Raw genomic sequence first — 26,109 nt, forward strand, 5'->3', positions numbered from 1 at the left:
GGGAAGATGAAGGACTGGAACAGACTGGACTAGAGATAGTGAGCGGGAAGGTGGGCTTGTTACTGTAAGTAGCCTATATACGTTTTGGAATATGTTATTATTCTTCTCAGTTTGAGGTTGTGTTTAGTCTTTCAGGATAGCGTTAACAGTTCTGTGCTGACCTCATATCTCCTTAGCCTTGGTAGGTCTACACAGCCCTTCCCAGACCCTCACAGTGAGGGCTACCATTCTCTCCTAGGACAATAGTGGTGTACAAGCCTATAGATGAATATTGCTCCAACAACATGTATGAATAGGATCCCTGAGGCCAATATTACTTCTTCTTTCCCTAGTTGCCGTAGTCTACGCAAGACTATCATGACCCCTATAGGGCTGTTGGAGTTGAGTGTGACTTTATCTTTGACCAGGAAAAGTGCTTTATTTAAAAAGCCACAGTGCCCTCTAGTGGCAATATAGAGACAATTTAAAATCTTCCAGATATATCCGGCATAACATCAAAATAAGGAATGCATCTCAACATGAATTCTATGAGCACATTTTTTTAATGAAATTGGAATCAAGTTTATATATATATATTTTTTTTTACAGCAAAGGGACACAGAAACCCCTATTAGAGTGGTGGTCTACGCTAGAGACATAACACACTTCAACATGAACATGAGTAATACAGTACTATTGCTACAGTATCTTGCCACACGAAACAAGCTACAAATATAAGAATCGGTCCAGTTTTTTCTGGATGTTGTGGAAGGCGTCTTTGCCCAGGTAGTCCGCCTGGCCCTCCTCCCACAGCCTCCGCTGCTCCAGATCATCCTCCTCTGTCTTGGCAGCAGTCTACAAGGAAATGACCGAGATGTTCAAAGAAAATACATTGGAAATAACCAAGATGATAAAAGAGATTCAAAATGACCAAGATTATATAATAGATTAGGAACCAAGATGATAAATTATATTCGTAAATAACCAAGATGATAAAAAAACAATTGATTAGGCAGCCAATCCATTCACCATCAGTCAGAAGAGTAATGAAAAATGAAAGATGGAGACATGAGGAACATTCAAATAAATCACTAAGGAATGGTTACCGGGAGTCCTTGAAGCAATACGAAGTGTGATATTTTGTTGTTACGGTCAAATATGTTAATACTGTTGTGCACCAGCAGAGGGTGTTACTACAGTAGGAATTTGCATTTTGCCAACAGTTTCTGTAATGTTGATCATTTAAACATGGAATGACATATCAATCATTTCTTAAATCAGTTCCTAATAGTAGGCTTTAAATATACACTGAGTGTACAAAACTTTCGGAACACCTTCCTAATATAGAGTTGCAAGGACTGCCTCAATTCGTCGGGGCCTGGACTCTACAAGGTGTTGAAGCGTTCCGCAGGGGTGCTGACTCCAATGCTTCCCACAGTTGTGTCAGGTTGGCTGAATGTCCTCTGGGTGGTGGACCATTCTTTATACACATGGGAAACTGTTGAGCGTGAAAAATCCAGAAGCGTTGCAGTTCTTGACACACTCAAACCGGTGAGCCTGACACCTACTACCATACCCTGTTCAAAGGCACTTAAATCTTTTGTCTTGCCCATTCACCCTCTGAGTGGCACCCATACACAATCCATGTCTCAATTGTCTTTAACCTGTCTCCTCCCCTTCATCACTGATTTGAAGTGGATTTAGCAAGTGACATCAATAAGGGATCATAGCTGTCACGTGGTTTGACCTGGTCAATCTACGTCAAGAGCAGGTGTTCCTAATGTTTTGTACACTCCGTGTATATTAGTGTAGACAGGTGGCGTACAGGTTCAGTGGCAGGATCCTCCATGGGGTTGAAGGCTGTTTCAGTGACCTCTGACCCTTCCTCACTGGGTCCAGGTGGGTCCTGGTTGGCTGTTCTGTCTCCAGCTCCTCCCTCCTTCCCCGTGGATACACCCTGACGTTGGGTACGCTGTAGGACAGGGACCAATCACACATGGAGTTAGTTATAGGTCGCTCCACAACAACAGACAGCTAGAGACACCCAACTAAAATTGTAAGTATTTGACAAGCATCCACTTTAATATTTGTTATATATAAATTATATATATTTACTATTAGTGTGGTAAATTAGTACCCACTGAATTGTTTACACCAGGTTGCAAGTATTGACAGCAATGGCTTCAATCATATAGGTCCGTGAGTCAGATTTCAATAGGTGTTGAGAAATCATTTAATTCATTTTCTCACACTGTTCCTTCCTATGACACATTGACACTGGCAGGGTGTGCACAGCCTCTAGAATCACAACCACTGCAATAACCTTAAATTCTCTAAATATTTACTCGTTGAGCAAAATCCCTCAAGCTGATCAGAATTCGTAACCGGGTTAAAGAGCTATCAGAATTAACAACTAATACTTACTACTTCCAAAATCCCTCAGACACTTAAGTCATACCTAATTAATAATCATAATGCAGAGGCAAAAGCTCGATATCATCTTTTGTTAAAGACTAACCATTTCTCCTGGCTGCGTGGGTGAATCAAGCCTCTTCTTCCTCTCCTCTGTGAGCAGATTGACTTTTCGGAGTAATGATTCTGTGAGGTCCTCTATCAACGACACTGTTGCTTCTCTCCCCTTTGGCTTATCTTCTTCTCTCGCCGTTGGCTTCTCTTCTTCTCTCGCCTTTGTCTTCTCTTCTTCTCTCGCCTTTGGCTTCTCTTCTCTCGCCTTTGGCTTCTCTCCTCTCGCCTTTGGCTTCTCTTCTTCTCTCCCCTTTGGCTTCTCTTCTTCTCTCCCCTTTGGCTTCTCTTCTTCTCTCCCCTTTGGCTTCTCTTCTTCTCTCCCCTTTGGCTTCGCTTCTTCTCCCGCCTTTGGCTTCTCTTCTTCTCTCCCCTTTGGCTTCGCTTCTTCTCTCCCCTTTGGCTTCTCTTCTTCTCTCCCCTTTGGCTTCTCTTCTTCTCTCCCCTTTGGCTTCTCTTCTTCTCTCCCCTTTGGCTTTTCTTCTTCTCTCCCCTTTGGCTTCTCTTCTTCTCTCCCCTTTGGCTTTGCTTCTTCTCCCGCCTTTGGTTTCTCTTCTTCTCTCCCCTTTGGCTTATCTTCTTCTCTCGCCTTTGGCTTCTCTTCTTCTCTCGCCTTTGGCTTCTCTTCTTCTCTCCCCTTTGGCTTCTCTTCTTCTCTCCCCTTTGGCTTCTCTTCTTCTCTCCCTTTTGGCTTCTCTTCTTCTCTCCCCTTTGGCTTCGCTTCTTCTCTCCCCTTTGGCTTCGCTTCTTCTCTCCCCTTTGGCTTCTCTTCTTCTCTCCCCTTTGGCTTCTCTTCTTCTCTCCCCTTTGGCTTCGCTTCTTCTCTCCCCTTTTGCTTCTCTTCTTCTCTCCCCTTTGGCTTCTCTTCTTCTCTCGCCTTTGTCTTCTCTTCTTCTCTTTCCTGGCTCTGTGAAAGAAGTGTGATGGTGTGTACTGTTGAGAACCACCTAAGGTATATTGGTATAGGTGTGTAGAGAGAAGAAGAGTAGGGGGCAAGAGTACTGGACTCTGATCTCTCTCTGTGGTACTTTTGCGTAAGAACAACAGACATAGGAAAAACACACATGTTCTCTATAGGATGTACCTTGTAGTCCAACTACGTAGTCTGTCAAATGCAAACATTTACCTACATGTTCAAATGTTGTATACGCTCTGCTGTGGTGCAGTATATAGTACATAAAACAGCAATGCAATGACATTTTCACTTTGTTTTGCATGTGGTTATGTTAAAAAGTGCATATACAGTAATGAGAAAAATACGAGAGTCAATTCTACAACGTCTTACATGTTGCTTTGGCCCAGCATGTTGGCTTGGCACAGCAGGTTCTCGATGGGACATTGTCTTTATAAGGTGATGTAAGTAGGAGTACTCCATCCACCACTGGTAAACAAACTCTTCCAGGTGGCTGTTGGTGTGCTGATTGGTCTGTGAGTTAGAACGTAGATTCCATGGCTTGACCGAACCCAGGAAGTGGACAATCTTAGCATTGTGACCATATCTGTGTGGGACCAGGATAACAGTACAATATGGTCAACATTTTTAAAAAACGTAGCAGGGTTGGGGTCAGGCTTGTGGTCAAAATATGCTTTTCAATCACGGAAATGTAATATTTACTGAAATGATCCACTTGAAGTTAAATATGACTCACTCTTGATAAGCAGGCAAATAGGTGTAGACTGCGATGGCACTGAGGTTGTACACAAAAGGCAGGTGTTTACTGATATCTCTAACAGCCCAGTCACTGAAAAATGTGTTCAAGAGGCCCTGGTCCCCACCTGAAAACAGAGAGGGCATACCGTAGAGTTACTGTCAGCTCAGATCATAAGGAAGAGCCAATGAAGAAGTAAAGTCATTTATGTAATATTGTTGAGATAGGTAAAGTTGCTATGCAAATGGACAATTCTAATATGGCATTGCTGGTATACTCAACCGCGTGGTAGAGCTCTGTAATTTCCTAAATGAACATCAAGGTGTGTTTTCCAAATGTCTTTCAAGAAGAGACAGTTAAAGGGCTAGGGTCAGGGTTGAGGCTAGGGTCAGGGTTGAGGCTAGGGTTAGGGATGAACTGGGATGTAGACTTGAAGCTAGGGTCAGGGTTGATGCTGGGGTTAGGGTTGAACTGGGCTGTGGACTTGAAGCTAGGGTCAGGGTTGAGGCTAGGGTTAGGGATGAACTGGGATGTGGACTTGAAGCTAGGGTCAGGGTTGAGGCTAGGGTCAGGTTTGAGGCTAGGGTTAGGGTTGAACTGGGCTGTGGACTTGAAGCTAGTGTCAGGGTTGAGGCTAGGGTTAGGGATGAACTGGGATGTGGACTTGAAGCTAGGGTCAGGGTTGAGGCTAGGGTCAGGTTTGAGGCTAGGGTTAGGGTTGAACTGGGCTGTGAACTTGAAGCAAGAGTTAGGGTTCTGACTGACCGTCGAAGCTGCCGTGTTGTCGTGCATGCTCCAACAACCTGCCGTGGGTGATCAGAGAGGGCCGGAACACAAACACGCCTGAGTTAAAACAGTCCGGCCAGCCAGGGTCAGGGGCCGCAGACAGCTCCTCACGCTCAAACAGCTCGTCCACGTTACACAGCACCTACAGGCCAGGGAGTCAACAGGAAACAGAGGAAGTTAGTTTCTAATGCCGTTTGTACAGAGTTCATTTATTGGACATTTTCTGCGACATGAACACCGATTTGATTAAAGTCAAGATCCAGATCAAGGGTGATGATGCCGTTTGTAGGTACTGCACATACTTGTGGATGTTTTCTATAATGAGAGCTCAGATTTATTGTATGACACTGGATGTGCTCATTCTGTATCAATTTCAGTTGAACTTCCTACATAGCCCTCTGACCAGGTCTATTTGCTTGATCTTGACACTCAAACCCAATACGCCCATCTCTGCAGCACGTAAAAAGCGCTCTGTACTTGTCTTTACAGAGCAAAAATATGACTGTTTGTCCCATGGCGATTGTCACATTCATGTTAGGTACTGATTTACCTTTCAATAACTATGTTTGGGTCCATGTTAGTTACAGATACATAATTGCACAACTCAAACATTAAAATTGATTTGCTTGTAAAGACCAAGCTTTGACATTGTAAGGTTTGCTTCCTTGGTTGGACAAGTGGTGTCTCGGGAGATTTCCGTACACTCACGAGTGTGTCTGCATCCAGGAACACACATTTGCTGTATTGGGTGAGGGTCCAACAGTGGAGCTTGGTGAAAGTGATCCCCAGTTCTGGTCGTCCCAGCCAGGATAGATGTGCTTGGTCTCCACTGTCCAGCACATCCACTACCAGGACCTGGTCAAACACATGGCCCAGGGCAGCCCTATGGGGAGAGAACACAGGATTTACTACAACTAACAGTCCGAATTTACATGACTTCAATACACAAGAAATACACTAGGTCAGCAGCGAACCCAGGACCGCAAACGACTCCATCCAGTGAATCTAATGCCCCCTTAACTGATGAGAGACAAAACACTTAATTTGTCTGATTCTTCCGGGACCTCTGTCACAGAGTATAACTTTCATTCACATTCTAATAGGTCATGCATCACTCTCCATGACTCGGTGATATTACATTTCTGTCTGAGATGCATGGACTTCTCTCACCGTGCCTGGCTAGAGACATTAGTGGAGACCATCACAACAGTCTGGCGTGTGGTCCTGTGTCGTCGTAAACACTGTCCTACCACCAGAGCCCCCATGCAGTAGCTGTCTGTGGTGGCCAGGGTGACAAAGGCCTGGTTCGCTGGTGGCACAGGAAGGAAGAGTGGGTGGTGTTATTCATAGAAATAGATGACCAACACCCAGCAGGGGATTTGAGCAGTTTTACTGGGCCATCCGCGTTATGTTCTTTTAAGAGTTAAAAGTAGTAAATTTCTCAAGTTTTTCGTCGAGATTCAAGCGCTTCCTCTTTTCCCTTGCTAGAGATTGCAAGAGAGTGACGTCAATCAACTTGACACTTGGCAGGTTATATTAAACTGGTTATGATATAATGATGAGAACTTACCTGGCATGGTGTGTGACAGCGACTCCTCTAAACGAACAACAACTGAAGGCAGAGGTAAAAGTGATAGATGGTAATAGAAGTGTCAAAGTGATCGATCAGGTCCCGCACCACTGGCAGAGAGGACTTGGCAGAAAATGCACTAGTTTCCCCTAAAATGAAACTCCAATATGTTGATACTGCAGTCCGACAGTCCAGCGAGTCCAGCAGTAGTAACTGTCCCGCAAACAATAGATACAGAATGATCAATACAAAGTAAAACACATTTTACAGCTATTTCAAAGTTTAGTAGTATTAGTTGTAAATGTACTATGAGAGGTTATATCTAAAGCCAGGGGGTGTAACCTCAAGCTGGTAGATACACAAATAAATCTGCCGTTTTTTAGACCAAGAGCAAAAATCAGTCTCTCTGTTTGAGTTCTCGGTCATGTGTCACTGGTCATTCAACTAAAATGAAAACTTGCAGAGTTTAAGCAGGACCTTCAACAACTACTCTATAGAGTCTGCAGTAGTCCAACCCCTGGAACTAAGGGCATAGTACTACATGCAGATGCATTCAAGAACCGTTAGTCAATCTTCAAGATATACAAATGAATTCTACTATGGACAACAACGCCGATGTTTAAAACTTGATGGAAAACATACATTCAATAAAAATACCAATCAATTGTAAAAAAAATTAAAAAGAGTTAACTTTATTGATAACAATAAGGTACATTACCAACGGCACTCCATTGTCTTTCAGAGACGGAATCAAACTCCTTCAAAACACACAAAAAAACTAACTACGATCAACTCAGCCAACAAATGATTTCCTGCATTGGTAAAGAACAAGCAGTAACACTTCTTCAGTTGCAGTTACTCAAAAGGTTTTAATGACATGTACTGAAAGTTAAAGGAGAACCAAAAAAAAAGGGAATATACCACACAGCAAAAAAGCAGCGGGGCTTTTATACACATTCTTCATTAGTATTTACAGCACAAGTGACATGGTAGAATATGCTGATTTACTAGTTTGGTATCAAACCCAGGTATCAATTTCTATTCTTATCTGTATTGCATTAGAAATCAAGCAATCACACATACAAATCTTAAACAAGTATAACTTACAACATACAATAACCACTTCTCAGTATAAATGTTGTTTTGCAAATAAACATGCACAATGCATTTAAAAAAATTAAAAAAACAACATCTATGTCGATTTACCATGTGCGTTTATGGTAGTTTTCCTTTTCCTCACATAAACACTAGCGAGTGGCTTGCACCCCGAACAACCAACTTACAGAAGACGTGATGCAGCTGAAGGTTGAGCGTGAAACCATTCCTCGTTCCAAATAGTCCCCTACACACTCTTTTTTTATATCCACCCAAATAATCCCTTTTCTCTTTAAGGCACTTTTTTTTTCTCTCTCTCATTATACCTTCATCTATTCCAAAAAGTTCTAAATCCTTCTATTAAATTTGAATCCGATGAATAATTACATGAGTGCGCCATGTTATAAAAGTATCCTCTTGTGTGCATGGTTTGTTTTAATTGGTGTAACTACAGACTCGCCTGGGTTATATTTTAAAACAAGCGCTGACATTTGATGAAAGAAGTTCATATGTGTGGAGGCAGGTAAAGTCAAAACAAATACAACAAAAAGCCATGTGCAACGTAAGCACTTGTTTAGTTGTAAACACAGTCAAATGTACAATGCAGTCAATAGATACTAGCTAGGCCTACTAAAGTATGGAATTAAAATGGCCAGTGATGAAAAATCACACCCAGCATGTTGAAAGACAAGTGTTTGGTACTGAACAATATACAATGAAAATGGTCAATACATATTCACTTCAAAAAAACACAAGTATTCAAGTTGTACATCTATCTACGTGTCTTTACACAGCTCGATAAGGCAACAACAACAAAAAACAACAACATACAACTAACATTCTCCAAAAGTTAAATTCCAAATGAAAGACAAATGAGAAAAAAAATCTCTTTTTTTTTTATTGTATTTTTTTGCCCACTGATGTCCCCAGCAGACAGTTTGACACCTGCTGATGGAAGGTGTTTCTTTGCTATAGGTGAGGTTCCTCTATGATGACCTGATCGAAGTTAGGATGACCTGATCGAAGTTAGGATGACCTGAGCAAGTTGCTCATCACTGGAATCAGAGGAAGCACAGAAATAATGGTTATGTTAACAATATTTTTTTTTAAACAATGCATTGGAATTTAAAATAACTTAAAAGCCTACTCAGCAGACCTTCCTCCAGAGGGTTCCCTTGCCCTAATCTGCAGGAAAGAAAAGGAGGACAGAGAGAAGTAAAGAAACAGAGGAGTAGCAGGACCCACCCAGAGAAAAGGCAGGAAAACAGAACAGGAATAGTAGAATGAGATAGTAGGTAGGCAGTATATAGTAAGGTAGTAGATAGTGTTGGTAGTATATTGGAGTAGTAGGTAGTATATTGGAGTAGTATGTAGTATATTGGAGTAGTAAGTAGTAGGTAGTATATTGGAGTAGTATGTAGTATATTGGAGTAGTATGTAGTATATTGGAGTAGTAAGTAGTATATTGGAGTAGTAGGTAGTATATTGGAGTAGTAGGTAGTATATTGGAGTAGTAGAGAGAGAGAGACTAATGAGATTGTGTAATAACTAGTGCTTACCTTGGGGATCAGACTGAGCTCCATGTGCGTTCTTTCCACTTTCTGGGTCTTCACCTGAATGGAGAAATACATAAGCATTTGCATTTAAGAAAATGTTAAGTGCCACAGACGACTTTATAGTGGGACCTCTAGACCCTTGTATCTTGCCCTGAGACATGTCTGTAGACTTCTATTAGGTGCCATACAGGCGTCTACAGCCAGGGCAACCTTGTATCCACTACTACACATACTGTACTGTACGTATCCCAGTCCCATTCACTCACCTCCCTGAACCTTGAAACACAGTTTCTTCTTTTGGTAGGCAAAGTAGCTGGAGGCAGCACCAAGGAGGGCCACTCCTATTCCACTCACTATGCCAGCGATCTGACCAGATCCAGCTTCTTCACCTACACAACAAAAAGATCCATTGTTAATGTTTAGTTGATAAGGTTACGCTAGATATTTTCTCTCTGAGTAATTCTTTGAAAAATATATTAAAGAAAGTGTTTGTGAGTGAGGCTATTATTCATGTTGCATAACATGCCTTTTTTCCCCAAAAACATACAGCTCTAGTCTAGTTGCACACCAACGGAAAACATTTTGGAACTATACCATAATTCCACAAGGTGGTGGTCGAGAGCCTTTTTATGACGGCCTCTGGTTGTAAATGTGCTGGCAACGTGTTACTGGGTGGAAAATAGTGCAACAGAATAGGAAAATAGTGCAACAGGATACCATGGGGACTGAAACACAAATTTTCCAAAGTTTCTCTTTAAAAACAAAACTTAAAACTATCTCGACAAAAGACATGAAACCATGAAACCTCAGAGAAAGCCACAACCCAGTGATACAGTGAAGGACATAACACGAACCCAACTCCAAGGATACAGAAAGTAACACAGAAAGAAATACACAACGGGATTACAGTGAGCAAACACTTGAATTTTGATGAATAAACCTTACAAGTAGAAACTGGATTTTCCCATAGAGAACCACTGTGAGTAACAGTGTATCATGCATGGAAACAGGGCGGTGCCCAGTGTAAAAACAGGATGAATCCCCAACAAACGGTGACTTACTGCTGAAGAATGCAACCTACCGCCTGTGGCTACAATCGTACAGTTCAGTCCAATAACCTTCGCTCACAGTCACACATGCAAGCTACATTCTTCAAGAGCCGGTTGCATGGATTCCATCAACAGAAACCACGCTATGTGTTATAGATCCTCTGCAGAACACCATAAATCAGAACACCTTTCAGCAGGCTTTATTAACATCTGAAGGGATACAACAACAGACAAAGAGACAACAATGGCAATGTGTTGATCGCTAACCTCACTGTTGTAACACACACATCGTAAGAAAAAGAAGGAGCCGCAGGCTTCTAACATGGTAAGATACGTTGTAATGGAAACAAGATTTTGTATTTGAATGCAAGTGGCCAAAGAAACGTACCCCAATGAAAGCCAACTTCCAACCTTACAGGAACATTCACCACGATACATAAATCATTTGTAAACGCACAATTTTTTTTTTTAAACGTGTATAACCCCTACAGGCTTAGCACATGTATCCTTCAGTGTTTCAGAATAAGTCATTAACGTAAGTCAATATTGGAATATGAGAGAACTGCATGTCCGGTTGTTCGAGAACACATTGGCACAACCGAGTGCTGTGAAGTTCGGCTATGCTAGGAATGTGTGCTGACTAGGCCTCTGTGAGGGGCTGTTAAGGCTAGGCTGCAAAAGCCTTCGTGAGTAACAGGCTTAGGGTACAGTAACGACGGGCATGCTATGACAAGATGCGACACAGGGAAGAAATTCATACAAAGACCTCCCATGAGTGTCAGACATCTGTTTTACATCTGGACTATGACCAATAATTGTCAAAAAAATTGTAAACATAGAGGGCTTCTCTAGCCTTTATATACCTTCATTATTTTTGCATTAATTGCCATGTCATTTGGAAAGACTACCACACAAGAAGGAACACACATACGAAACAACTACATGCAATGCATAAGAATGCCTCAAACACCATACTAACAGTGGAATATGTGGTTTCCACTGGCAAGTGGCCAAATATGCAGCCCAAAAACGGGTGGGGGGACAATAAAAATAACCTTGATAATATCAGTAACCACTATCTTTAGGCTTATAGCTGTAACATTTTACCAAACAGAATCCCATAAGCTCAACACACAGGAATGATTCAGAATCTGACTTCAGGAAGTAAAGAGAAGGGTGGGGTGTCAGAGGGGATGAGAGCACGCCCACTCCTTAAGGGATAAAACCTCTGAACTTTGTACTAACCCTAGCTTTAACCCAGTGAAAACTGGAGCCTACACTCAGAAAAACAGGATCTCTCCAGAACCTAAAAGAGTTATTCGGCTGTCCTATAGGAGAATCCTGTTTGGTTCCAGGTAGAACCAAAGAGAGTTCCACATGGAACCCAAAAGGGTTATCCTATAGGGACAGCTGAATGAACCTTTTGGAACCATTTTTTTCCGAAGAGCGTACAAATCATTGCTTTGTAAGATCAGCCCTGAGACGTGTTTTAAAGCACCTCAAACCTTTTAACACCATGTAAACAACTAAATAGAACACTCCCTCAGATCTGAGCACCAATCAGAACATAGGTGGATAGATGTCTCCCTGATTCCTGAAAGTCACTGGGGGCTCCTTCATTGGCCCACATTCAAAAGATCCATGGCCTTCTCTAACAGAGGCACCACTGCCTGCTTTATGTTGGAAAGCCAAACATGGGCGCCCTCTGGCATGTTAGCATCTAGCATCTTCAGGAATTGGCCCCACAGTAGATCTAGATCTGCAACGACACAGAATCGTACCTGGGTTTTAGGCTATGGCCAATAGAGTGCACCCATTCAAGCCAATCAGAGTTAATTCCCCTTTGTATTCCAAACCAATAGTTCCCAATGTTCCCATAAAGCCTACTGTACTTATTTACCCAGAAATTAAACTATATTTCTTGCTACAAAAAATGGCCATCCTTAAGCCTCCACTTGGACTATTTGATCAGGGAATCCTCAAAGCATGTTTCAACACATTTAGTTTGATAGACCTCCTCCTCTCAGGGCAGCCCTTTCATTAGTTGTATTATTCATTTTCAGAGTCTGTGCTGTGTTTGGATTGAAACAGCAAGTATAAAGCAAAATAATCCAACCGTGAGGAGCACACATTAAAACCAGGGCGATCAGCCAACTTCCTCAAAGACAGGAAACGGATATGACTATAAAAGCACGGAGCTTAGTCCCTCAAACGGTGTGGTAAGAATTCACTGTCACTGAGATTCTTCACACTGCAGGCCTTTGACATCATGGTGAAGATGAGTGGTGAGAGTTAAATGAGAAGACTTGGTGTGGGTACAGTGGGCGAATACAGACTAAAGATTCCACCTAAATCTGGTGCGGAATAGCCGCTCAACTTGACAAAACGGCACCCCATATAATTCCTCCTCTGAGACGCTTGATAAGTAAATGGATTGATTGTTTTACCTTGAGGTTGGTCTGCAGGAGCACCACCTCCTCCTGAAAAGGGAAAAATAAAGTGAGAAAGAAAGCAATAAGTCCATACGTTTGTGTACTTTGATTTTGCAGTATTACTGTTTTGGATCAGTTTTACTAGCAGCACTCAAGAACTTCAGAGAAACTTCAGGCAAACAGTAGTGCTATAAGTGACGTACCATTGGGATCTGAGGGCGCTGGGTCAGCTGCACGTGCTATATATTAAAAAATAAAAATAAAAACAGAGCAAAGTGAGACACTTCTACTCGCTCTGTAGTATATACTTCTAGACATACTGTACATAGAAGTAGCTAGAGGCCTGTGTGTTCTATTTACATGTACGTGCAAAGACTTCGGAGATTTATTGTATAAAGACTTCATAGAGTTGGTCAAATATTTCCAGATTCCTTTTAAACATGTTGTCTTTAACTGTGAGGGTTGAAACCTTCCCCTTACACGGAGTTTAATGACAGGTTATTTCAGTTTGTTTCCAGCTCCTCTGGACTCTCCACAGTATCATGCAGGATAGCATCAGACTAACAGGCATATGGCACGAATTACATTGGTAACCATGAGGGGTTTTCCCTATTTTTGCATTTTCTTCTCTCTTTTGTAAAGAACAAGTAATTACTTCCATTCTAAGTGACTAACAGGAAAAAGAAAGAGGAAATGCGTATACAGTTTTAAGACAGAACGGTTCTGTTTTAGTCCACAGTGAATCTAGCACTGCAATTAACTTCAATATGGCAACAATGGACAATTCCTGTCAGGTCCCCAGCCTCCCCGGCATACTCTATTGTGTGTATTTTGACGTAGGCTAGTCTGAGTAGAAATGACTCTCCCTCGACGGTAAGATTGCAGGCCTACTGTTGGAAGTCAAACCCATTAACTCATTTGTATGAACAGCACCCGTTGTCTCGCCTGGGACACTGCAATCTAAACGTATTCAATAAAAAAAAAACTGAAATGTCCGACCTCCACCTCCCTTGCCGGGATCAGGCTTGTAGTTATCGTTGTCGCTCACATCAAACAGGTCATTGTCTCCGAAGGACCCGCCACCTTCCAGATGAAAACAGTATAGCAACGGGTGAGTCGGTAACAATTACCACCATTTTCCAGAGAGTCCTGGAAGTCCATAATAACAATACACAGTAGCACACACACAGTATATGATCATCAAACAGAGGAAATGAAGGGATATATCCAATGCTTAGTACCGGTGCCTCCATCTTTCGGTGGAACAACAGCTGGTTTACCCGGTACGGGATCTATGGATGATAGACATTAGAGCACAAGGGAGAGGAGTGGGAAGAGGACCATTATTTATATTACATTATAACATTAATAACATGTTTTCGCACTGGGAAGCATGCCACTAGTCCCTCATACCATTTCTTCCGACATTAGATGTGAAAATATCAGCACCTTCAATCACTTAAGCTCTTAAGGGAAAGTGACCGTCTGGTTTAGCAGGTTTTGAAAGCTCAAGAGGCCCAGCTTCTTATTAAGAGAGGTGAGAGTCACTGGACGCAAAGCAAAGGGAACCTCCTTTACATACCCAGCCATCACCATGTCTCAAGACGTCTCAAGACAAAAGGTGCTTGCTGGGTATGTAAAGGCTGCTGAGGTAAAAGCTTAATCATAGGTAGCAGTGGGTAGGTATGATTCATCACAAGCCCATTTTTTGATTTGACCTTTATTTAACTAGGCATAACAGTTAAAGAACCAATTCTTTTTTTCAATGACGACCTAGGAACAGTGGGTTAACTGCCTTGTTCTGGGGCAGAGCAACAGATTTTTACCTTGTCAGCTCAGGGATTCAATCTTGCAACCTTTCGGTTACTAGTCCAACGCTCTAACCACTAGGCTACCTGCCGCACCCGGTTGATTGCTTGATTTGAATGATTTATTGATTGTTTGTTTGATTGATTGATTGATTGGTTATGTAAACAGGGAAGGAGGGACAAAGAGGGAATCCTCAATATAGACCAGCACGAAATAGAACGACTTCTTCCCTAGACTGAGAACCTAACAATAACTCTGGCTTTACCTGGACCCAAGGCATCAGACAGGTCAAAACCCATCCCATCTATGAAGAGAAAATAGAACAGAAAACATATGGATTCTATGATTGTATCATTTTGCAATGGATGACATCTCCCATCTTGAGGTCAATATTCGATTTGCTTTGCTTTAGGTATCAGAACCAGGGCTTAAAAGTGACTATTTGGCCTGCAGCAACTGTGGCAGGTACCTGCCACTCAGAATTTTTACCAGCCAAAGCATTTAACATAAAAAAAACGGATGACCACGCTTTGTAATGTTTCCAAAACAAGAAATGTATTAGTAAGAAGTAAGGTGATATATTGCTCAATTTCACACAATTTTTGTGACTTTTAACCAAAATATCAGATGAGATATATTTTTCAGCTGCCCCTTTAAGGGCGGGAGGTTACCTTGGTAAATGCGACACCGGAGTTGTGTCATGTGTTTTGTGTGTGTGAGATTTGCGATCCGACTAGGGCTACCGTTTGAAGCAGCAGCCTCAAACTAACGTTTAAAAACAACTGAGCTTCTGAACTAAACAATGTAAATAGCCAAGAAACACAAGGACACCGTCTCACTTTGTAGACTTTTGAGTAAATTAGACCAACTTTTATGCCTGTGCGCTGCACCTCCAAAAATGAATCTATCAGCACTTCACACAGAGCGCAACAGCTCTCCTGCCAGGCAGTGTTGCTGCGCGAGGTGGGATAGAGGATTCATATTTCATTGTGCAATTAGGAACTATGAAACAAAACAGCAGAAATACTTTGAAAACAACTACTGCCGCACTTTTCTGCAATAAATTTCAACTCACACTTTTGACTATTTTATTCACAAATGTAACGCTCGCACTGTAGAGACCTGCAAGTTGAACACCGTGGCTGATGAAATAGACATTCTTACCCGCCAATACCTAAATCTACCCGCATCTGGCGGGTGGCGGATGTTCATTTTATGCACTGATCAGAATGTCTTCCTGTGTTCTTTAATCTGATAGCTCGAATCCTGATCAAATAGGATGGATACTGTAATTACAAGTGATTAGTGTTACTTCGGCTGGTTGAGTTAATTTACTTACCCTCAGCTGGTTTTTTGGGATCTACAGGTTTGGGATCTACAGGTTTGGGATCTGGAAAGGGCATGAAGTATATCAACTATAAGAGCATTGTATTCCACGTTGGGCAAAATGATTGGACAACATATTTAGTTATTAGAACACAATGATGTAAATAAAGACATTGGCGTTTCCAGAAGATCTAAATCATCTGAGAACAGAAATCAAATCTTAGTTGAAATACATGTGAGCTATCCATTCATTTGACATTTTGTCGGCCATAGATGCCTTACCAGTTCCACCTTCTTTAGGAGGGATCCCAGCTGGTTTCTCAGGCTCTACGAGGAGGAAAGGTGAATCAAGGAAGGATGGATTAAAAAAGCCTCAACTTTAAACCATAATTCCCAGGATTTTAACCTTTGAGTCTTACCATTTTAATGCCAGGAAAGGAAAACTTTGATTAGAAATATAGCATAATAGAATAAGGTGATCCAGGTTGCGATTTGCTGAAAGGGATGGGCATTTAATTTAGCCAGTTATTACTGGTTGACTATAACTGAATAACACAACAGTCTAACTATACAATTGGATGCAGTTATAAATCTATCACCCAAATCGCAAACTGGATGAAACCCTTAAAGCAAATCAGTGAAAAAAGAAATCCGAGACAAGGAATGATCCAATCTTATTATCCCAGCACCAACGAGCTGATGAGAGACTTAAACACAGCTACCTGTTGAATGAGAAGGGCAACCAAATGTAAGTCTGATATATAGAAAAGCTCCAAGAGGGAAACCAACACCAGCTTAGATAAAGAGGGAGCCATCTAAACCTATTATTGTGTCCCTTTTACCTTCTGGACCAAGAGCATCGAATAGATCAAATCCACCTCCTGGAGATGAAGAAATATAATGATGTTTATTTATGCTTAGAGCGTGATTATAACACTGTCAACACAGAAGAATCTGGTCAGGCAGAGGGTTATTTGAAGAAGTGTGACAGAATGCAGACGGAGAGATCACAGAGGAAGACAACACAAAAGGAAATCCTTGCATAGAGTTGATAAGAGTCCCCTTCGGGGGCTGGGCCACCCTGCAGTCACATGCCGGGCTCGTATTCTGTTTCTTTAAAGTGGTTATTGATGTGGTTCATGTTGAGTCATGTGAGTTGTGACTAATGAGTTGTCTATGTTCCCTTGCTAGTGGCTTCATGTTGACTTCCAGAGTTGGTTTCATCCCACAGTCAGTGTAATATTATGTGACAGGTTTCCCCTACCTGGACTGGGATCCTTTGCAGGTTCCTTTGGCTGTTTTGGAACAGTAGTTGTAGGGTCATCTAAACAAGGAGAGAGTTTTTTTTTTGTCTTTCAGAAAATCATTCATCACATTTGAATCTATAAGGCTGGAGATGTCACATATATATATATATATATATATAAAAAATATATATAAAAAAATCTGTATTGTAACAACAGGATCATCATGTGTTATGAGTATTACGAATTAAAATGGTCATTTCTAATCATATATAAAATATTTTCAGAAGGCCTACATTATATTTGGACATGAACTCCTGTTCAGTAATAACTAATTAAGCCATTTGCATTACGCAATATACATTCAACTGGATCAGAGCCAGACAGCGCTGTGAGCAGTGATACAGATAGGCAGAGAAGATGTACCACCTGAACACGGTGAGGAACAGCCATTACGCCTGTTTCATCATTATGAACTACATCGACAGTAGGCTTACCTATCAACAACAGCAACAAAGATCAAGAAACTCACCGAAATCAAAGGCATCAGAAAGATCCAAGTCTGTGGGACAAAGATGACATAATATTGGTCAGCCACAATGTCCAAGACAACGCCAACACACCCACAACACCGGCTGTCTACGCATCTTAGATAGCACCACTTTCTACTCAACTAACCAAACTAGCTTTTTTAACTGTGTGCTAAAAAAAGTTCCATGGAACCACCAGTTGCTATGTGCGTGACTTTGATATTGCGACGGTGTTTGTGCTACTTAACAGCAGGTAGTACATCCTGCGTTGGTTGCCTGTTGTGGTTTTGTTATGAGGGAACTAGGCCTTGCCAGGCATACAGTCTGTTGCCACTACTGTCAGTTGCGGTTTTGAAGGTTTGAATGACTCATAGGTTGCTGAAACCGGAGAGCTGTCTCCTTGAACACTCTACTTTCTCTACTCTGCCTTGGCTGTAGTTAAACCTTGAGGAATTAACCAGGCTAAGACTGAACTAGCACACTAACTAATTAACTAGTTACCTAATTAGCGAACCCACTTAAAAGAGAGGCCTCCCAGTTTGAATACATTTGCTTACTGCGTCTGAACCTTTGACTGTATAAGAATAAGGTCTCAAGTGAAACTGAGCAGAAAAGTCAGATAGTTGCTTCTGACACTGTAAAACCAAGTGTTTAGGATCTGAACACATAACAAAACGAACACTTTTCCGAGACACCTTTTAACACAAGTCAAGGCATTTAGAATTTCGATGAAAACACATCACAGTGTTTAGATTGTAAACACCAAGACATGTTTATTCATTGTAACACTTGTTAACCACATGAACACGTTTATTCAGCACAAGGCGTTTAGGTTTTAAACTCTAAACACTGGGGGTGTTGTTTTAACACTGTAGGGAGTAAAGCCGTATTTGCATATTTCCAAGCATACCTCTCGAGTGGACGTGAGAAATGCCAACCCATGACAGTGTTTGTTAGTGACAGAGACATGGTTGTTGCAATACATTCATTTTCTGAAACGTTCACCTAGTGACTGCCTAAGTTAATGTATTTCAATTCAAGTTCAACCCTTTATGATCACATACTATACATTGAGTGTATAAAACATTAGGAACACATGTTCTTTCCATGACATAGACCGACCAGGTGAAAGCTATGATCCCTTACTGATGTCGCTTGTTAAATCCACTTCAGTCAGTGTCGATGAAGGGGAGGAGACCGGTTAAAGAAGGGATTTTAAGCCTTGAAACAATTGAGACATGGATGGTGTGCCATTCAGAGGTTGAATGGGCAAGATAAAATATTAAAGTGCCTTTGAACAGGGTATGGTAGTAGGTGAACTGCAACGCTGTTGGGTTTTTGACGCTTAACAGTTTCCTGTGTGTATCAAGAATGGTCCAGGACAATCCAGCCAACTTGACACAACTGTGGGAAGCATTGGAGTCAACATGGGCCAGCATCTCTGTATAATGCTTTCGAGACCTTGTAGAGTCCATGCCCCAACACATTTAGGCTGTTCTGAGGGCAAAAGGGGGTGCAACGCAATAGTAGGAAGGTGCTCCTAATGTTTTGTACACTCAGTGTACGTTTCACAAGGCTGTTAGTTATAGCTTAGTTAACTTCTACATTGTAGTCTGAAAATCTTGGCTTATGTGCCACATAAGACCTGCAAGTCACAGTACGCTGGTTTGTGTTGTGATTAGTAATTCCTATCAGAATCCAGACAGCAGGAGGATATCTAACAATCTGAAAATTGTATCACCCACAACCTGCACATTCCGAATGACTGCCTTGGTGAAGGACTTAATAAACAAGACAACCTAAACCAAACCAGTGGTTCCCAACCAGGGGTACTAGGAGGACCCCTGTGGATACTTGGACTATCCAAAGGGACTTGAGAAGACTCATGGGACCATACTGGTAAAATACACATGAGTGGGTAAATCAAGAATAATCCAGCAGAGAAAATTCTGTCAGTGGTACAGTAACTGCAAAATGTTGGGAACCACTGACCTAAACCATCTAAACTAAAACAACCATCTCAGTAACGGGTGCAATAAATCCAACCCCAAACAGATTGGATTAGTTATTTTTTAAATTATGTTATTTATCTTTGAATAGTATAACATCAATTAATCAATCAATGTGTATAGATTTTAAAACAAACTATTCTAAAAAAATCTAACTGCAACAAAGCATGCTGGGAAATATGATAATGGTGCCCCCCCCTATGTCTTTTTCACTCTGAGAGAGTTAACAGAAATTAACTCAACACAGTCAAGTAACAACAACACCATGCAATTGAAAAGATTTCTTGAAACAAATGTCCTGTCCAGTAAGGTGACAGACATTACTAACAATGATCTGAATAAGGCATGGAAAGTCACATCAACTTCTAATGATGAAATGCATGGAAAAGTAAACAGCAGTGTTCAAAATATGAATACTTAACAAATATACAGTTGAAGTCGGAGGTTTACATGCAGTTAGGTTGGAGTCATTAAAACTGTTTTTTTCAACCACTCCACAAATTTCTTGTTGACAAACTATAGTTCTGGCAAGTCGGTTAGGACATCTACATTGTGCAAGTAATTTTCCCAACAATTGTTTACAGAGATTATTTGACTTATAATTCACTGTATCACAATTCCAGTGGGTCAGAAGTTTACATACACTAAAATGACTGTGCCTTTAAACAGCTTGGAAAATTCCAGAAAATTATGTCAAGGCTTTAGAAGCTTCTGATAGGCTAATTGACATAATTTGAGTCAATTGGAGGTGTACCTGTGGATGTATTTCAAGGCCTACCTTCAAACTCAGTGCCTCTTTGCTTGACATCATGGAAAAATCTAAAGAAATCAGCCAAGACCTCAGAAAAAAATATTGTAGACCTCCACAAGTCTGGTTCATCATTGAGAGCAATTTCTAAACGCATGAGGGTACCACATTCATCTGTACAAACAATAGTACGCAAGTATAAACACCATGGGACCACGCAGCCGTCATACCGCTCAGGAAGGAGACACGTTCTGTCTCCTAGAGATGAACGTACTTTGGTGTGAAAAGTGCAAATTAATCCCAGAACAACAGCAAAGGACCTTGTGAAGACGCTGGAGGAAACAGGTACAAAAGTATCTATATCCACAGTAAAATGAGTCCGACATCGACATGACCTGAAAGGCTGCTCAGCAAGGAAGAAACCACTGGAAAAAGGGGGCGGATTGCAAGCCGAAGAACACCATCCCAACCGTGAAGCATGGGGGTGGCAGCATCATGTTGTGGGGGTGCATTGCTGCAGGAGGGACTGGTGCACTTCACAAAACAGATGGCATCATGAGGGAGGAAAGATATGTGGATATATTGAAGCAACATCTCAAGACATCAGTCAGGCAGTTAAAGCTTGGTCACAAATGGGTCTTTAAAATGGACAATGACCCCAAGCATACTTCCAAAGTTGTGGCAAAATGGCTTAAGGACAACAAAGTCAAGGTATTGGAGTAGCCATCACAAAGCCCTGACCTCAATCCCATAGAAAATTTGTGGGCAGAACTGAAAAAGCGTGTGTGAGCAAGGAGGCCTACAAACCTGACTCAGTTACACCAGCTCTGTCAAGAGGAATGGAACAAAATTCACCCAACTTATTGTGGAAAGCTTATGGAAGGCTACCAGAAACGTTTGACCCAAGTTAAACAACTTAAAGGCAATGCTACCAAATACTAATTGAGTGTATGTAAACTTCTGACCCACTGGGAATGTGATGAAAGAAATTAAAGCTGAAATAAATCATTCTCTCTACTATTATTCTGACATTTCACATTCATAAAATGAAATGAAGTGGTGACCTAAGGCAAGGAATTTCTACTATAATTAAATGTCAGGAATTGTGAAAAACTGAGTTTAAATGTATATGGCTAAGGTGTACGTAAACCTCCGACTTCAACTCTATGCGTTCTCCTGACTGGAAAAAGCTGACTATTGTGTTTAATCTTGCATTCTAAATGCCTTTGTTTAAAATGAGAACCCGTATTGGCTAATCTAAATGTCTAATGTTTAAGTTTTTAACACTGACATTTAGGTTATAATTGTGTCACATGTTTCATGGTTTTACAGTGTACATTCAGAAGAAGGATCAACTAACTAAATATAACCCACTCGTACTAATTATTTTCACTGTGTACTGGACTTGAGGCAATGATGGGGTAATATAAAACAGTCTTTCATCAGTTCAGTCTGGCTTTTAAATCTAGGCATCACATGTGTCATCATGAAGACAGCATGCCCATCTGGGTAGGGGTTTTGGGCTGCATGCCTGTGGTCAACTCTAGCCAATCCTGGAGCAGCCTCACATATGAAGCCAAGAGACACAGCCATTCACAGGATGGGATATATATTTAGAATGTTATGTTCAATGGGTGCTGAGTATAACTCACAGAGGAGCTATAAGGCTGAAAAGTATTTCAAAGTCCAATATCTTATGGGCCTACAGATGTAGGATCTTAATTTGAGAAAGTTTTCTACAGCAGGAAAATAATCCTGCAGCAACTGGAAATGTGAATTATTATGTGGATTATAATTAATGGGCATTTTTGTAGGGGTTGATATATTTGTCGTAAAGGAAAATCAAGTCTGAAATCTCAAGTGGAAATTACAAGCTTCAGAAGCCTTTTAAAACCTCAAATACGCTACACTTTTAACATTTATTATTATTTTCAAAATTGCATTGTGGGAAAGAAGATCTGAAACATGTATTGCCAACTAAATTTGTTGGAGATACTTTTGATTTGTATTCTTTATCAACTGACACACAAGTACAGAGAGCCTACAAAGAAAATAAGGATGGCAGAGGGGGCCTTGGCTTGAAAGTGTCTTGAAAGAAGAAACACTTCAGTGAGAGAGTTGTTAGTATGCAGTACAGGGAGCTGTGTTCTGCAAACCCCCTTACCTTTCAGCAATTAAAACCTGCGAGAGAAAACAAAACACTCTCTCTTTGCCTTTCACACTTGCTTTTCAAAGTTGTCCCCAGTTGTACCAGTTAGCACATGTGCTTCCCTATGAGCCAAAGACACTACCCTGATTCTGAAGAGCAGACTAGACACACCCTTGAGTCATATACTACCACACTAAGATGAGTCAGACCTCTTCTGAGAGCAGTGATTATAACACTGTACAAGAAGTACACAAGTGTTGTATTCGCCAACAATTTTGTAACAGTGTTATACTGTCTTGCTGTTAAGGTAACTGCATGTCATTCTCTAAAAACTGCACAGATGACTGAGCTGGGAAACAAGCTGGGAAACAAATGCATGCAACAGGCACGTGCCCTAACACAAATAGACATAACTCATAACATGGGGGAGGGGGACGCAGACATGGAGTTTCCCCGTCTATTTTCTTGCCTAAATCTATAATCGTATTACTACAACTTGTAGGCCAATCCTGTGTGTACCTTGTCCAAAGGATAGGCCTAAGCAAAACGTATAACTTTAAATAGGCCTACGTTACCGTCAATAAAAATAAAAATGTTTTTAAAAAGTAAATAGCAACAATAATAGTAATGATCATCATTATCATAATATTATTATCATTATCATAATAATAATAATGGCTTAGTTATGTATCTTGGGTGGGGGGAAAAAAACCTTACCTTGTGTTTTCGTCCCTATAACAAGAGTTACAAGCAAGGCAATCCATAAGCAAGATTTCATGTCTGCTGAATAGGAAAGAAAACCACAGTTTCCCTGAATTATCCGATGCTGGATCGATATGGTTATTTGAACTAATTCTTTGCTCGGAGTTCTTTGTCAAAATAGGTCGGTAACTTTAGGGTGTGTCTATGTGCGGTGCTGTCCCCTCGTTGTCTAGCAGCACTCGAGTGTTCTCCAGTTACAGATTGGCAGTCAACTTTCCAACAGAATGAAAGAGCAGTCAGGGTGGGTGTGCTGTGGTAACTTCGTAAAATAAAGGCGTAACCCTTGCCGCGCATCAGGTCACAAGCTGAGAGAAGTGAGGGGCATAAACCTACATTTACATTACTCGTGTTGCCTTATCGCCCATCAATTGATTGAGAATGAATGTAATTATCGCTATCTGAACTGTCTCTATTCAAGGGAAATCGTTATTTTATCAGCATATGCGTAATAGGCTACACAAAGGATATTTTGCACCAATTGCATGTTTATGGTGTAATATAAAAGAAAACTGCACACACGTACGTTTAATCATTTCCCAAACACTACTCAGCAGATCCAAATGTGTGGTACTCCCATAACACCTTGGCTATTTGAATTGGGCGATTGTGCCATCTAGCGAGTTGTCATGGTTTTCACTTTAATTTGTAACGTGCCTATCAATTTTGTGCGGTGCGCGTAAAAGCGAAGAAAATGTGTCAACTGGCCATGGTGAAAATGGTAATGAGAAATAATGCAGTTGGAAGCTATACTACAACCTCTCGTCTTGTAAAAGAGTGTGTAGTAGGCTATGGCCTAATCGATGTAATGCATAGTCTATATTAGGGAAATATCCAACATCGAATAACAGAGCACGATTTTGAAATAATGTTTGCCTTAGTATAAAAAAAGATGAACTGTGATTTGAAATCGTCTCTGTTTATCAACATTTGAGGATTATGGAATCATGGCCAGTGCAGTCTATCTATAATGATTTATAATCCTATTTGTGTTGCTTCAGTGAATGTTGAGGTCTCTAAGGACAAATGTACAGGCCAGCGGATGCCGGCCAGTCTGACTCTTCAAGTTGGCACGCATCAATGCAGATGCCAAGGAGGACTAGTTCGGGTGCTTTAGAGTGCAGAGAACGTGTCCATCATTTCATTCATAAGAGCTGGAGCAACAGAGCCCGCTTATTCCTCCTCTTTTGCTTCGCTGCTGACATGCATTCTTTCTTGTCTCCATTTAACAAGGCGATCTTAGTGGCTTTGTTTATTTTTGCCATTTTACTCATTCTTTATGTAATACTATGGTATATATGCCGAGACGTGGATTGCGACCACGGTATCTGACGCTTGTCGTGAGAAAAGCAGACGATACCCTGACTTTGGCTTATACGGAGACGCGCCAGGGTGACCCTTTGGTAAGTCCACCGGCGCGTCTTGACCGCTCTGATCATGAGCTCAAGGTGCATCATTTAACCAACGGTATCATGGAATTCGTTTGTATATGTTGCTCATGTTGAGTAAAATATGTGCAGTTCCTTTTTATGTGTGTCGTGTAGGCTGAATAGCCTATTCAATTATATCTCCAACGTGTTGCGCCACATTCGTGTTAGCATGAGGTAGGCTATTGCAAATCAGGATAAATGTTTCCCTTGATTTCTATTGGCATTCATTCTAGGCAAATGTCATAATAATATTTTATAATTCAGTAAAACGTATATTTGTGGGAAAGCTGCTATAGTGTGACAAAGAAGGCGGGAAGGAGGTTCAGGCTACACGTTTTTGAAACATCCGTGTCACCCTTATACCCCTCGCAAATGTCCGGTTACTGGTCATCCAACAAAAACACATTTGACAATTCAGAGACATGATGAGGCATCAATAACACTTGAAAATCTATTGGATCATTCTGGTTCTGATTCTGATTTTGGGACTGATTTTATTCAATGAATATATTTAAATTCTGCGGAATTTCCTGTACATTCTAACCTTTAAAACAGCTTTGATTTGATATCTTAGTTCATTTGACCTTATACGGTGTCCTGTGTATTCAACATTAGATGTAATAACATTTCTATAACAAAATCCCAACCATCTCTATAAATATCTGAATTGAACTCAAAGAGAAAGCTTTTTGATACAGACACTCAGCATATAACCTATTCATATTGTTGGATAATAATTTAGGCCTACTTCCCCAGTAGTCTATTCTACAATAAATAACAATGATTATTTAACAATCCAACTCAGTCCGAACCGTTTAAGAACAAGGTTCTTAAATGGTTTTTCCTCAGCTTTTAAGGTTCCTTGGATAAATCTTGCCTGGATAAAGAAACATTGACTTAAGTGTGGGGTTCTTGATGTGGATCTACTGTTCTTCAGAATTCTAAAAGCTTCTTGAAATAAATGGAAGCCTGCATACATTTAAATTAGAGTTAAATTAACACTCAGTTGTGTAAAATGACCCCAGTGTTGGTGTTAATAACCCGAGTTTTACCAAAACTATGCATTACAGGACCAAAAGTATATGGACACCTTCTCCTTGAACATCTCATTTCAAAATCATGGGCATTAATATGGAGTTGCCCCCCCTCCACTAAATGTTGTAACATTGCTGCTTGCCTCCAATCAGCCACAAGAGCATTAGGCGATTAGGCCTGGCTTGCACTTGGCATTCCAAGTCATCCCAAAGGTGTTCGACTGGGTGGAGGTCAGGACTCTGTGCAGGCTAATCAAGTTCTTCCACATCGATCTCGACAAACCATTTCTGTATGGACATCCACCCATGGAGGCATTGTTATGCTGAAACATTCCCCAAACTGTTGCCACAAAGTTGGAAGCACAGAATCGCCGAAAATGTCATTGTATGTTGTAGCATTAAGATTTCACTGCAACTAAGGGGCCTAGACCA

At 41.0% G+C, this 26,109-nt stretch overlaps 1 protein-coding gene across 10 annotated transcripts; it reads right to left on the reverse strand.

The window, feature by feature from the left end:
• Positions 1-523: 523 nt before the first annotated feature.
• LOC115133743 (glycogenin-2-like) lies at positions 524-23,473 on the reverse strand. 10 transcript variants are annotated; one of them, XM_029667238.2, is made up of 14 exons: positions 23,172-23,457; positions 17,551-17,580; positions 17,039-17,098; positions 16,057-16,101; positions 15,788-15,838; positions 14,714-14,752; positions 13,881-13,931; positions 13,639-13,722; positions 12,843-12,878; positions 12,655-12,687; positions 9,425-9,547; positions 9,162-9,215; positions 8,759-8,787; positions 7,184-8,657 (listed from the first exon to the last, which is right to left on the reverse strand). In XM_029667238.2, exons 1-13 carry the CDS (start codon positions 23,230-23,232, stop codon positions 8,783-8,785), a joined length of 672 nt encoding a protein of 223 aa, XP_029523098.2. In that variant the 5' UTR covers positions 23,233-23,457; the 3' UTR covers positions 7,184-8,657; positions 8,759-8,782. The 10 variants fall into 10 exon arrangements, with proteins under 10 accessions (XP_064881691.1, XP_064881688.1, XP_064881690.1 ...); XM_029667244.2 differs by having other exon boundaries at positions 8,750-8,787; XM_029667231.2 differs by lacking the exon at positions 8,759-8,787.
• Between the last annotated feature and the right edge of the window lie 2,636 nt (positions 23,474-26,109).

The sequence above is a fragment of the Oncorhynchus nerka genome, linkage group LG2 (assembly GCF_034236695.1).
Source record: "Oncorhynchus nerka isolate Pitt River linkage group LG2, Oner_Uvic_2.0, whole genome shotgun sequence".
Lineage (NCBI taxonomy): Eukaryota > Metazoa > Chordata > Actinopteri > Salmoniformes > Salmonidae > Oncorhynchus > Oncorhynchus nerka.